General features: G+C 42.2%; 1 protein-coding gene across 4 annotated transcripts; it reads right to left on the reverse strand.

Annotated features, from left to right (window-relative positions):
- Positions 1-754: 754 nt before the first annotated feature.
- Positions 755-8,367, reverse strand: Pts (6-pyruvoyltetrahydropterin synthase). 4 transcript variants are annotated; one of them, XM_036194095.1, is made up of 6 exons: positions 8,222-8,367; positions 6,399-6,478; positions 5,054-5,076; positions 4,497-4,553; positions 1,405-1,475; positions 755-1,216 (listed from the first exon to the last, which is right to left on the reverse strand). In XM_036194095.1, exons 1-6 carry the CDS (start codon positions 8,299-8,301, stop codon positions 1,093-1,095), a joined length of 435 nt encoding a protein of 144 aa, XP_036049988.1. In that variant the 5' UTR covers positions 8,302-8,367; the 3' UTR covers positions 755-1,092. The 4 variants fall into 4 exon arrangements, with proteins under 4 accessions (XP_036049988.1, XP_036049989.1, XP_036049990.1 ...); XM_036194096.1 differs by lacking the exon at positions 4,497-4,553; XM_036194097.1 differs by lacking the exons at positions 5,054-5,076; positions 8,222-8,367 and having other exon boundaries at positions 6,399-6,475.
- Between the last annotated feature and the right edge of the window lie 3,859 nt (positions 8,368-12,226).

Consider the following 12,226-nt stretch of genomic DNA (forward strand, 5'->3'; position numbering starts at 1 on the left):
TGCTTGCTTTGCACAAGTAGCTGTTACCTTGTGTCCGGTTTGTATTCTAAACTTCTTAAGTATAGGGCTTTATATCCCTCTTCACATCACAACTAGTACACACTGGATTTTCAGAATATTGCCACCTAGTGAATATTGAGAAGCTTTATGCACTGCTTATGACTCCAGAGGTACTTGCAGAAAAACAGAGCTTTGGGGAGTAAATAAGGGACTTTTAATATAAATTTTCACAACACAATGCCCACTTGGTTAAATTTTAGTATGATTTAGTTGTCAAAAATTTTATTCGTGTGTAATGTTTTGTACTGATTACTAGAAAAGTAGGATTACCGCTATTATTTCAAAAGGTACTTTGTCTTTCAAGTCCTACAAATACCACGTAGGGCAGGCATTTTTCTAATTTTACTGATAAGAAGTTTAAATGGAAAAAAATTGAGTTATTTGTTTAAAATCACTCAACAAATAAATTGCAAATGGGCCATGACACCAAAATAAACTATATATATCATGAAAAATAACTCTATATATCATCACACACACAACTAAAAATAACTACACCTTTACAAAGCAATATAGTCTCCAGACTGTGCCCCTCTAAATTTTTCCCCTAAGGTTCACACATTATAAATGCACAAACATTTTTACTATTTATATTATACCAAGAAAAAAACAAATGCTAAAAATGAGATAACAGAGAATACACACTAGGAAAATGGATTTATTTTGCTTTTAAATAATTCTGCACCAAAACATATTGCTGAGTATGAAATAATTTTTAATCTCTAGACAGAAGATACTCTAAATGGCACTGAGAGGACTGGAATGCAGCTCAACATGCTTGGCATGTGTGAGGCCCTGGGGAGGGGGGTCCTCAGCTCTCCTCTGCTCCCTCACCAAATATATATTCAGAACATACTGAAAGTCTGATTTTTAAATACATTTAAACATGGACCTTACAGTTATTTTAACGCTCAGCATTTTAGAATACAACGTGGAGACACAAGTATGTGGTGACTACTAGATATTCTAAAGGACAAAGGGCTCTTTCAAATATGAAAAGCAATCAGCCTGCCTATAATTTAACCCTAAGATCTAGTCTCCTTTATACACGACAATGTTGTTGTCAGTTTCATACACTTTTACTTTATAAAGAACTCCTGCAGGAAGAAGTTTCTGGAGGTTCTCCCAGATGTAGACAGCTACATTTTCTGTCGTGCTGAGGAAAACAAAGGAGAGAAGTTCAAAATACAAATAATGAAAAAAAGTTATTTTAATATACAGAGAAAACAAGAATTCCAGTAACGTCATCTGTCATTACATCAGTAGTTTAGAAATACCACAACAATCACAGCAAATGTTGATTTGTTTCATTTCTACTGCTCAAAGCCAGACAGTGACACACACCTTACAACATCTGCAAAGTACGGCACATCCAGATCCAGGTTCCTGTGATCGAGGGGCTTCATGATGGCCTCCTGCAGACAGAGAAGAGGGAACAGCCCAAGCTTGTTCGGGACTCAAACACCAAAAGGTTCCTTCCCCCAAGTCTCTGAGGCCTGCCCACCACCCTCATTTAGCCAAGACTCGACACTGGGGGAGCAGTCTTACAAGGTTGTGAAACGAAGTTAGGCCTAGTTCTCTGTAATGACTATGTATGTATCCTGGTTCCTGATGCACAGGGAAGAAACCACAAAAACAGAGTGTTCCTGAACTTCCTAGAAACAGAGCCACTGTGATTCACAGTTCAGTTTAGCACGTCTCAAATTATGTCTAAAATGTACTAGAAACATTTTTCCACAGCACAGTTGTCACCTACAGAATGGTGCCTGTGTCATTAAGACATGGCCTAAAATGATAAGACATTTCTAAATTTCTGCCCTGAAGAATAATTTAACAGTGACCTTCTGTCTCAGAGAAAAAATAAATATGGGGATTATCACTTCCTGATGTTTACATATATTAACATAATGTTTCTTCTTATGTCATTAGCAAAGATTGTAATTGCCTTATTCTTTATAAATTTTTACCATTAGCTCTTGTACAAAAATTTAAGCATGTGTGACACAAACTCATTTTCTACTGGTCTGATTTCAAGAAGGCACAGTAATAACTGGTTTTCGCCGGGCAGTGGTGGCACACACCTTTAATCCCAGCACTCAGGAGGCAGAGCCAGGCAGATCTCTGTGAGTTCGAGGCCAGCCTGGGCTACAGAGTGAGTTCCAGGAAAGGCGCAAAACCACACAGAGAAACCCTTTCTCAAAAAACAAACAAACAAATAAAAAGAGTGAGTCCTAAGTCAACTCCTAAACCAATTAATTTTTAAAAATAAGTCAAACGAAGAGATGTGAATACCAAGAAAATAAATATCTTTGCTCTATCCTGGATCCCAGTTCTGGCCCCAACTTCTCCATTTCATAGGACTCTAACTTCACTCTATGGCCACAGAAAGCCACTTTTACTGGTGGGAGTGTGTAATAATTTAGGTAACCAAAGGAGGAAGAGAACCCCACGAGCGCCCTAAGTATTCAATCCTTGACTGCTGAGGCTTCTCACACTGTTGTCCCATAGCACACAGTACCGCGTGCATGTGTTCTGTGCCCTGTAAACACAAAGCCCTTGTCTCTAGAAGTCCTCAAATTAATAAGCACAGAGCTATTCATTCATTCATTCACTCATTCATTCATTCCCTTATTCCCTTACTCAAAAATTGTTGACTACTTACTATACTTTACCTCCTAGAAAAGGTAATGTATATGGTTCTATGGGCTCTCATTCACTCATCGTTTTATTTCCAGTAATTAGCTTTTAAAAAATGATGCAAAAAACAATACGAGAAAGTAATTATTAGCAACCTTGTTTTATAAAACATTAGTCAACCTTGAGAACAAAAGTAAGCTGAAATAAAGAACTAAACAAGCAACTTGAAATGGTGGGATAATGGAAACAACCAGGTGAAAAAAAGTCTCCACTTTGTGAAGAAGAAAGACCACATGACCCAGGGCAATGGAGTTAACTGTCCAGCATCCCTCAGTTTCAATCTATGGAATGAAGAAACTGGAATAAATCATCTTTAAAATCTCTTGCAACACAAGAATTTACAATAAAACAATCTAGAAGCTTTTTACCGAGTATATTCTGATGTGTTATCTCTATCACAAATTGAGTATATTCTAATATGTTATTTCTATCATGAATTGAGTGCATTCTGATGTGTTATCTCTATCATGAATTGAGTATATTCTAATATGTTATCTTTATCATGAATTGAGTACATTCTAATATGTTATTTCTATCATGAATTGAGTATATTCTAATACGTTATTTCTATCATGAATTGAGTATATTCTAATATGTTATTTCTATCATGAATTGAGTACATTCTAATATGTTATCTCTATCATGAATTGAGTACATTCTGATGTTATCTCTGTCATGAATTGAGTATATTCTGATGTGTTATCTCTATCATGAATTGCCTTAGTATCTTAGCATCAAGTCACAGTTGTTAAGTAAGTGTAGCCTTGGGGCTGCAGAGATGGTTCAAGATGAAGGAGAGCTTTTGATGCTCTTTCAGAAGATCCAAGTTGGCTCCCAGACCCACAGGGGACAGCTCACAACTACCTGTCACTTCAGCTTACAGAGATCTGAGGCTTCCAGCCTCCATAGTCACCTGCACTTGTATATTTATGCTAGGACTCCTTCATTCAACTTTGTATTTCCAATACTTAAGCTTTAAAAAAACTGGTTCACATAATTAAAAATAAATCTTAAAAAAATGGGGGGGGGGGAATGTGCATGGTGGCACACACCATAAACCCCAGCACTCAAGAGGCAGAGGCAGGTGGATCTCTCAATCTCTGTGAATAAGAGTAAGATTTAGGGCTGGAGAGATGGCTCAGTGGTTAAGAGCACTGACTGCTCTTCCAGAGGTCCTGAGTTCAATTCCCAGCAACCACATGGTGGCTCATAACCATCTGTAATGAGATCTGGTGCCCTCTTCTGGCCTGCAGTCAAACATCCTGTATATGTAATAAATAAATAAAATAAATCTTTAAAAACAATTTTTTAAAAAAAGAGTAAGATTTACAGAAGTAAGAGAAAAAAAAAAAAAAAGCCAGGAAGCAAAAGGTAGATGGGATAATTTAAGTTAAGGAAAGCTGGCAAGAAACAAGCCAAGTTAAGGCCAGGCATTTATAATTAAGAATAAGCTTCCATATGTGATTTATTTGGGAGCTGGGTGGTGGGCCCCCCAAAAGAGCTAAAAGAGCAAAAACCCCCAACAACAAGGAGATGAGCATGTGACATTTCTCCCCATCACTACAACACAACTCTGACTACTTTCTTGTAAGACCTTATAAGACCAGTTGCCTCAAACTTTCTCCATTCACCCACCTACCTCAACTCATAAGTCATGGCATCTCAATGGATAAGGCAAACAGGGTACTAAAAATTATACTTAGGGGATATCACATAATAAGCACCTAATATGACATTACCTCCATGTATTCTTTGAGGTCAGTCAAATTCATAACCATTCCTGTAACAGGATCAATCTAAGGAAGAACAAAGGGTGTCCATCATTCTAGTAGGCTCTTCATATTTACACTTTCACAGAGCTGGATGGGTGGCTCATGCCTAGAATCTCAGCACTTGGGAAACAGAATCAGGAGGATCTGGAGTTCAGAGCCTTTCTTGGATACACAAGAAGTTCAAGTCCAGCCTAGTACGCTACATGAGATCCTGTCTCAAAAGTAAAATAACTTTACAAGTTATTAAAGGCTGTACAACAGGCAGCTTGTGCCCACATTTTCCTTTAGCCTAGGGACACTTATTGTTCCCAGTGCAGAAGCACCATGGACTTCCAGCACCCTTGTCACTGGATGGATCTTCTGCTCATCCGTATGTAACAGAGAGGCCTGGCATGGCAGCAGCTCACCACACAGAGAGGCCAGCAATGAAGCAACTGAAACACAAGCTTTCAACACAGATTTCACCAGTGTCTGGAAGATGGCCCAGAATCTGAACAACTCCACACACCATTTCCAGCACGTACCTCTCCGTGTACTGTCACCACAACTATGGGAAAGAAAACAAAAACACCAACAAAAACAAGTATGACTTTCAACAGATCAGCATATAAGCATAAGTCAGCAACACAAATTGTTAGCTCTCTGGCCCCCAAGGCTATACGTCAATTTTTCTCCCAATATCTATTCTTTTAGTTAAAATCTTATCAATCAAGACTCAGTCCAGAGGACCCTGGCGGGAGCTTTGGCTGAGCAGAAGAAATGAGCCAAATCCAAAGAGGTGTGGATTCTACTCATAAGGCTGACCTCCTTGAAAGGAGAGAGATGTTACTCAGTGTCTTCCTGAAAAGTGGAAAATGCACATGCATGTCCAGCTCTGTTCCAAACTGACCCAATCCCTCCACAGACAAAAGTAAGCATCTTTTACTTTCAAGAACTCAGCTTATAAAAAGTGCTTTGCTGAAAAACAGCAGGTGTTCACACGGAGCATTTGAAAACTTGGCCAGCACCTTTGTAAGAGAATGACTTTACACTTTTGTATTTTTCCCATTCCACACAAACACTACTGGATACTCCATGGTAAGTAAGCACACTGAGTCTGGGAGGCATCTCAGAAAAAAAGAGTCAGAAACTAAACCAGAAATTCAGATCTCCTGAAGCTTTATGTAACCCTACCTCACCACACACACTACTACATTATAGGCTTATGTAGCATGCTTCAAGGCACCAGGTATGTCTCAAAGACTAATGTCCCTTTTCCTTCCATAACTACTTTCTTAAAATACTGCCAGCAAAGTTTTACATATAAACTACTTTTCTGCCATACAATATATCCCTAAGCAACAGACCCTTTTCACTGGCCATTATTTACTCAAAATAAAAAATTTTTATTTATTTTTTTATTTTGCTATGAAGGTTTTTTTAATTTGAAATTTTAACTGATACATAAAAATATTAAAAAGTCTACATATAAAGGGGTACTATTTGATGTTTCAATCCCTATATACAGAGTATGGCGTTTAAATCAGGTTAAACATCTCTATCTCCTCAAACATTGATTACAATCAAATTTTAACATTGGTTTCAGCCCAACCTAATTAAAAGGACACGCCAACAGCAGTTTTATTATGCATTCAACTGTCAAAGAAAATGCTTTAAGTCATCTCTGTTGCTGTTGTGACTTTCTACTATCTTTAACAGAAGAGATGATTGTGAGGCAAACCATAACACGTACCCAACCAAGACAACAGCTCTTTGTCTTGGATTTCCACTGAAGGGCTCAGAACACTGACACTGTGCACAGGCCTCACAGTCAGACCCTGTGCTTACATCACACACACTTCATTCTTACCAACAATGTTCTCCGCTCACCTTTATAGTTGTGTCCATGGCCACTGGGATTGTTGCATTTCCCAAACACTTTCAAGTTCTCTTCATCGCTCAGGGAGAGGCTGCCAACAGAAAAACAGAAAAAGTCAGTGTGAGATGGTAAGACAAATTCCTCCAGTAGTTTTGCTCTGGATTTTGAAATCTACAACTTAATGTCACTTTATATGATCAACCGAATAGATCACTTGGATTTCATCAGCCACATTTCCATCAAGAACCAATGTACACTCCCTAATTAACTACAGTACCTCATAAAATGATCAAAAACCTTAATTGCAAGCCACTTGATCCGCTCACAGACAGCACTTGTTCTCTTTTGGCAAGGTCTCCTGTAGCCCAGGCTGGCCTCAAAGTCGCCATGTAGCTTAGCATGATTGAACTTTTGATCCTCTTGCCTCCGCCTCCCAAGTGCTGGGATCTGGTACCACACTGACTTATGCAGGACTGGGGTGGAGCCCTGGGTGCATGCTAGTCAAGCACTCTACCCACTGAGCTACATCCCGCCTCCAATTTTTAATTCTACAAACCGTGAGTATTGGCTAGGGGACACCAGCAGAACGAAGTGAAGAGCAATGATAAACATGAGATGCTTGTCCCCCAGCGGCTTAAAAACCTCATTTCTCCTGAAAAACAATGACCCCAGGCTCTTCTTTTAACGACCTTGCTCTTCTCTGCCTCAACTATTGCCTATTGGAAACTTTACCAGTATGTTCAAGGACACTCAAATTAGGTGAAACTTTAAAATTACTACAAATATATCATTCCAGACTTAAAACAATTTTCTCAATGGATTTGTGTATCCATACCAACTCAGCCAATTCCTTATCTTCTGCATCCTTACTAACCTGATGTTTAAGCTTCCCATTATAAAAAATCCCTTTGAGGGGCTGGAAAGTTGGTTTAACAGTTGAGAGCTCTTACTGCTTCTCGCAGGGAGTCAAGGTTCAGCTCCCAGCACCCACATGATGGCTCATAACTGCCTGTAACTCCAGTTCCAAGGAATCATGCCCTCTTTCGGCTTCCACGAGCTCCTTCTTAAAAGCTGTGCGCATAACACACAAGCATAGACAAACACAATTTCTTAAAATTTAAATTTAAATTCTTTAAGATCTTTCTTATCTCACCGACTTTCCCCTACTGCTCACTCTTGAGAGCACTACAGTTCTCAAGACTTTTGCAGAAAATTCTCTCACTGTACAAAACATTTTCGATTCCACACACGGGGCGGTGACAAGTATGTGCTGTTCCCTGCAACATCCCCGTCTCCTAGCATGGGACAAAGCCTTGTCCGGTAAGAAGTGGGTGGATGCTGTTGGAAATAATGTTCTCATCTCACAGACTGAGGAAATGGCTCAGAGAGCAGACCTTCTAGTGAGTAAGGAAGCTCCCTTTAAAACCAACTCTCAGGTGAGGCCTTGGGTATCTGGGATTCAATTCCCAACTGCGCTGCTCGCTATAAAAAAAAAAGTGTGTGGGGTGGGGGTGGGGGGGGCATCCTTGTGTTGCACCCGGTAGCTCATGCTTCTGTCATTGTGCCTTCAGGATGTGCGGGGTTGCAGTGATGCCGGCTAGCTGCACGATTCTGGACTGGGGCAGCCCCGGAGGAAACCTCTCCAGAGTGTAGCCTCCCGGACCAGAGCTCTACCGCCCTCTCCCGGGTGAGGCTCGGTAGTGCGGCTCCGCACCTTCACCATTTCCTCTTCCGCCCACCCGAGATCGGCTCTAACCCACGCGTGTAGCCACGCCCCGGGGGACGTAGCGGGGGGAACCCCGCACTTGCGGTGACACACGTGATCACACCCCACCTGTGCAGCCGGTGGCTCGCACTGAAGGACACGAGGCGTGACAGTCGCGCGCGGCGGCGAACGCCACCCGCCGCGCTCATGGTCTTCGGGCCAGCGACCCCGAAGCGACGGGCGCTTCCGGCTTCCTGGGCTGAGGCTAGCCCCGCCCTCCGCGGCTGCGCAGTGCAAGCTCGGCCCTCGCCCGCCGGAAGCGCTCCTCCCGGGTGGTTTCGGCGCTTGGAGCCCCTCAGTCCTCCTGGAGGCAGACACCAGCGCCTCCTGCTGTTCAGTCTTCGCCAGGCAGTCAGAAATACCGGGGCGGTGAGTGGGTGGGAGGCAGAGGCCTGGATTTTTAAATCGCCCACGAAAGTTTGTGTCTTCCCCTTTCATTCCATTTTTGACAGCCCTGGGTTAGAATAGGAAAAAAAAAAAAAAAAAAAAAAAAAGAAAGAAATTCAGTGGCTGGGTGCCCTTATCAGATACGCCCCAGCCCAGAACCACATTGGGAGTATCTTTAAATAAAGGAAACCCTAGCCAAGGATAACAGTGCATTGTTTTCAGAGTTACTCTGGAGGCTGAGCCCGGGAGATTGATTTTAGGAGTTCGGGTCCATTCTAAGCAACATAGTAAAACACTAGCTCAAGTGGAAAATAAAGGAAAACTGTGACTGCAATACGCAGGTGAGAGAATGTCATACAACGACCTTCTCAAAGCAGACGCAGGCCCGAGTACAGCAGATTCACCCTTCAGAGCCACCAGCCTTAAGCCAATCCTGGTTTTAGATTGATGGTTTTCAGTGCTTTGAAATGAAATGCATTCCGGTGTAATCCCCATTGCTCTTACGCAACATTCACTGGGTATGTTTGGACCCTTTGTCTCAGAAGGTCAGCGTCCATTAGATGCTGTTTGAGAGTCAGGTGTAGCGTAAATCTGTGATCCCAGCACTGGGGTTTGAGACAGGAGGATGGTGAGCTCAGAGTCTATCTCAAAAGAATAAAATCCTGTAAGTAATCCAAAAGGACACTGTTGGCAAGGCAGTCCCCACAGCCATCACCCATCCACTCATTAAATGAAAAACTTAAATTTAAAAAGTGTTCACCTAAGACCTAAATACCAAATGCTTTAAGTATCAGACACATGCACCTCAGAACAACAAAATGGTCCCTGTCATCTAGAAGTTCAGTTTAGTGGGGGAGTCAAACAAGTAATATGACAAGGGCAAGATTACTAATTCTGTCTCAGAGGGGAAAAGAAAGCTTCCGAGAACAAAGTGTGCTGAGCTGGGTTCTAAGGAGTCCAACAGATGGGTAAGTAATAAATTCCAGGAGGAAAAGAGTTTAAGCCAATGAAATGTGCAAGTGTGGCTTGTTTAAGGCATAGTGACAAATCCTTGGCTACCTTGGAATTCGAGATAGAAAGTGTCCGGAAATATCAACTACAGACCCTTAGGTTGAAGCTTTGTGATTTTTTTTCTGTGTATAGAGGGAAGGAGACCCCACTTTTTTCTTCCCATGTAGTTCCTCTCCAAGAGAAAGGAATTTCCAACTGCTTGAATAACATTTCCGGGTACAACAGAATCCTGCTTGCTCAGATAGTGGTGGCTTACTCTCTGGAGCTATGCATACTGGAAAAAATGAAAGAAGAAAACTCAGAGCCCAAACTTTCTACCTCATCAGCTCTGGCCATCTTCCATTCTGTTCTGTATCTTGCTTCCCCGTGGCAAAGCCGAGCCAGGAGCAGACCCTCTCATTCTTCCTTTCCTCTCACTTGTACACTGAACATCACACCCATACTGAGATGAAGTAAAGGTTCATATGCAGAAGAAAGATGCCTTCAGATCTGTGTCTTTCCCAGAAGTCAGAGACCCCATCAACCTCCATGTCTAGACAGAATATATTAAACCTCTGTGTTTTGTCTGAGAAAATACAAGAATGCTTTTCCCCCTGTAGATGTCTGTGAACATCAAGGGACTCATCTTCTCAAGGTTCTTGGCTTCCACACTCTTAGCTCTGTCTACACATCACATTCTTTTTCTCATAAAACCTCACATGGGACTTAGGCCTTATTAGTTACTGTCATGTGGTGCAATCCTCTACACAAGGTGTTTATATATAAGGAACACTTCACTGGAGAGGAAAGGGTTAACAGGGTTTGGAATAACCCCTACAGAAATTAAAATTAAACTGACATTCCATGAACCTAGCTGGAAGTTAACAGGTGTCCAAATCACATCTTGGAGGACTTCTTTAGGAACAGTGAGCAGGTAGAAGGGTCCTGGGCGGTATAACTGATCTAAGATTCAAGTTCAACAGCAGAGCAACTGAAAGAAAAAGAACAAGGCATTCTGGGAGCATGCGGTTGACTTGAGTGCTGTTAGTAAAAACAGAGGGCTTAGAAATGTGAAGATTATGTGGTCTCTACTGCCATCTGCTGCCCAATTAAATAAAGAACCTCCTGATTTTCATCGACCCCTGGAAGATTATCTGGAGATTTGAATAAATGCCTGCATTTAGCAATCTCCCTCAAAACCACCACCTCTGAGGACTGAGCTGGGGGAGAGATGGGGATGGTAGTGGTGGTCTGTAAGAGGAAACCGGAAGTGAATTGATATAGCGTCTGCCGTAGGCGTCTGAGGAATACCCAGTCCCGAGGCCACCAAACATGCATGACAGCACTAGCTTCTTGTCCCAAACACCTTAGGACCAGTTGTAACAGATAGACTGTGACCTGTTACAGACTTGGAGAGAGCAAGGTGCTGGTCTAGATTCTAAGCCAGTGTTTATCAACCTGTGGGTCTCGACCCCTTTGTGGGGGTCCAATGACCCTTTCACGAGGATCTCTTAGGACTATTGGAAAACACAGATACTTACATTATGTTTCACAACAGTAGCATAATTACAGTTATGAAGTAGCAACAAAAATAATTTTATGGTTGGGGTCACCACAGTATGAGGCACTGTATTCGAGGGTCGCAGCGTTAGGGAGGTTGAGAACCACTGCTCTGAGTCTACTATCCTTGACTATTTGCATTTCTTCTTCCAGGGCCTCTGATCACCTATGTGGTAGTGGTAATGACCTAATTTTATTCTTTTTGTGTGTATTCCTTTTTCAAAATTTGTGTGTGGCGGGGCGGGTAGTACAAGTGCCACAGCACATATATGGGGCCAAAAGATAACTTTGGGGAGTCAAATATCTCCCTCCATCTTTACGTAGGTTCCAGGAACCAAACCCAGGTCATCAGGCTTGTACTGCAAGCACCTTTACCTGCTGAGCCATCTTGCCAGCCCCTTTCCGTGTCTTCTTTTAGTAGAGAGAAGCAGGTCCAATAAATGTAGACTATCTTCAAAATATCCCCCAGGGCTTACAAGATGGCTCGGAGGGTAAACATGCTTATGCTTATTGAATGACCCTGAGTTTGATTCACGACCCACAAAAGGCCAGATGCAATGCCTTGTATCCATAATCCCAGCATCCGATGTGGGGATGGCAAACAGAATGGAGCATTGCCTGGAAGTTCCCAGGTGAAGGAGAGAACCCACTGTAGAAAGATGTCCTCTGACCTCCCTAAGCCTCCATGTTTGCACATATACATACACTGTCCACAGACACACATACAGTAACAACAAATAATAAAAACTGTAAATATTATACTGATGCTTGCCCTAAGATAATAGAAAGCCAGGGCTGAAGAGCTCACTAAGCAGTTGAGAGCATGCACACTGCTCTTGCAGGAGACCTGAGTGAGATCCCCAACACTCATATCAGTCTCCACCTGTACTCACATACACACACCCACATGTACAGTCACACACAGACACGTAAATCTTTTTAAAATATATGAAGGGGCTGGAGAGATGGCTCAATGATTGCGAGTACTTGTTTCTCTCACAGAGGTCCTGGGTTCAGTTCCCAGCACCCACACGGTAGCTCACAACCATCTGTAACTCCCGTTCTGGGGATCTGATACTCCATTCTGACCTCCTCAGGCACCAGACATGCATGTGGTATACATACATATATGCAGGT

The sequence above is a fragment of the Onychomys torridus genome, chromosome 7 (assembly GCF_903995425.1).
Source record: "Onychomys torridus chromosome 7, mOncTor1.1, whole genome shotgun sequence".
NCBI classification, from domain to species: domain Eukaryota; kingdom Metazoa; phylum Chordata; class Mammalia; order Rodentia; family Cricetidae; genus Onychomys; species Onychomys torridus.

Bases quoted from the DNA above. Each gene is read 5' to 3' on its own strand.
- Pts (XM_036194095.1), bottom strand. From the start codon at position 8,301: ATGAGCGCGGCGGGTGGCGTTCGCCGCCGCGCGCGACTGTCACGCCTC. The intron at 6,479-8,221 runs GTGGGGTGTGAT...TTCTGTTGGCAG, and splicing joins GCGAGCCACCGGCTGCACAG to CCTCTCCCTGAGCGATGAAG. The intron at 5,077-6,398 runs GTGAGCGGAGAA...TCTTTCCCATAG, and splicing joins CCATGGACACAACTATAAAG to TTGTGGTGACAGTACACGGA.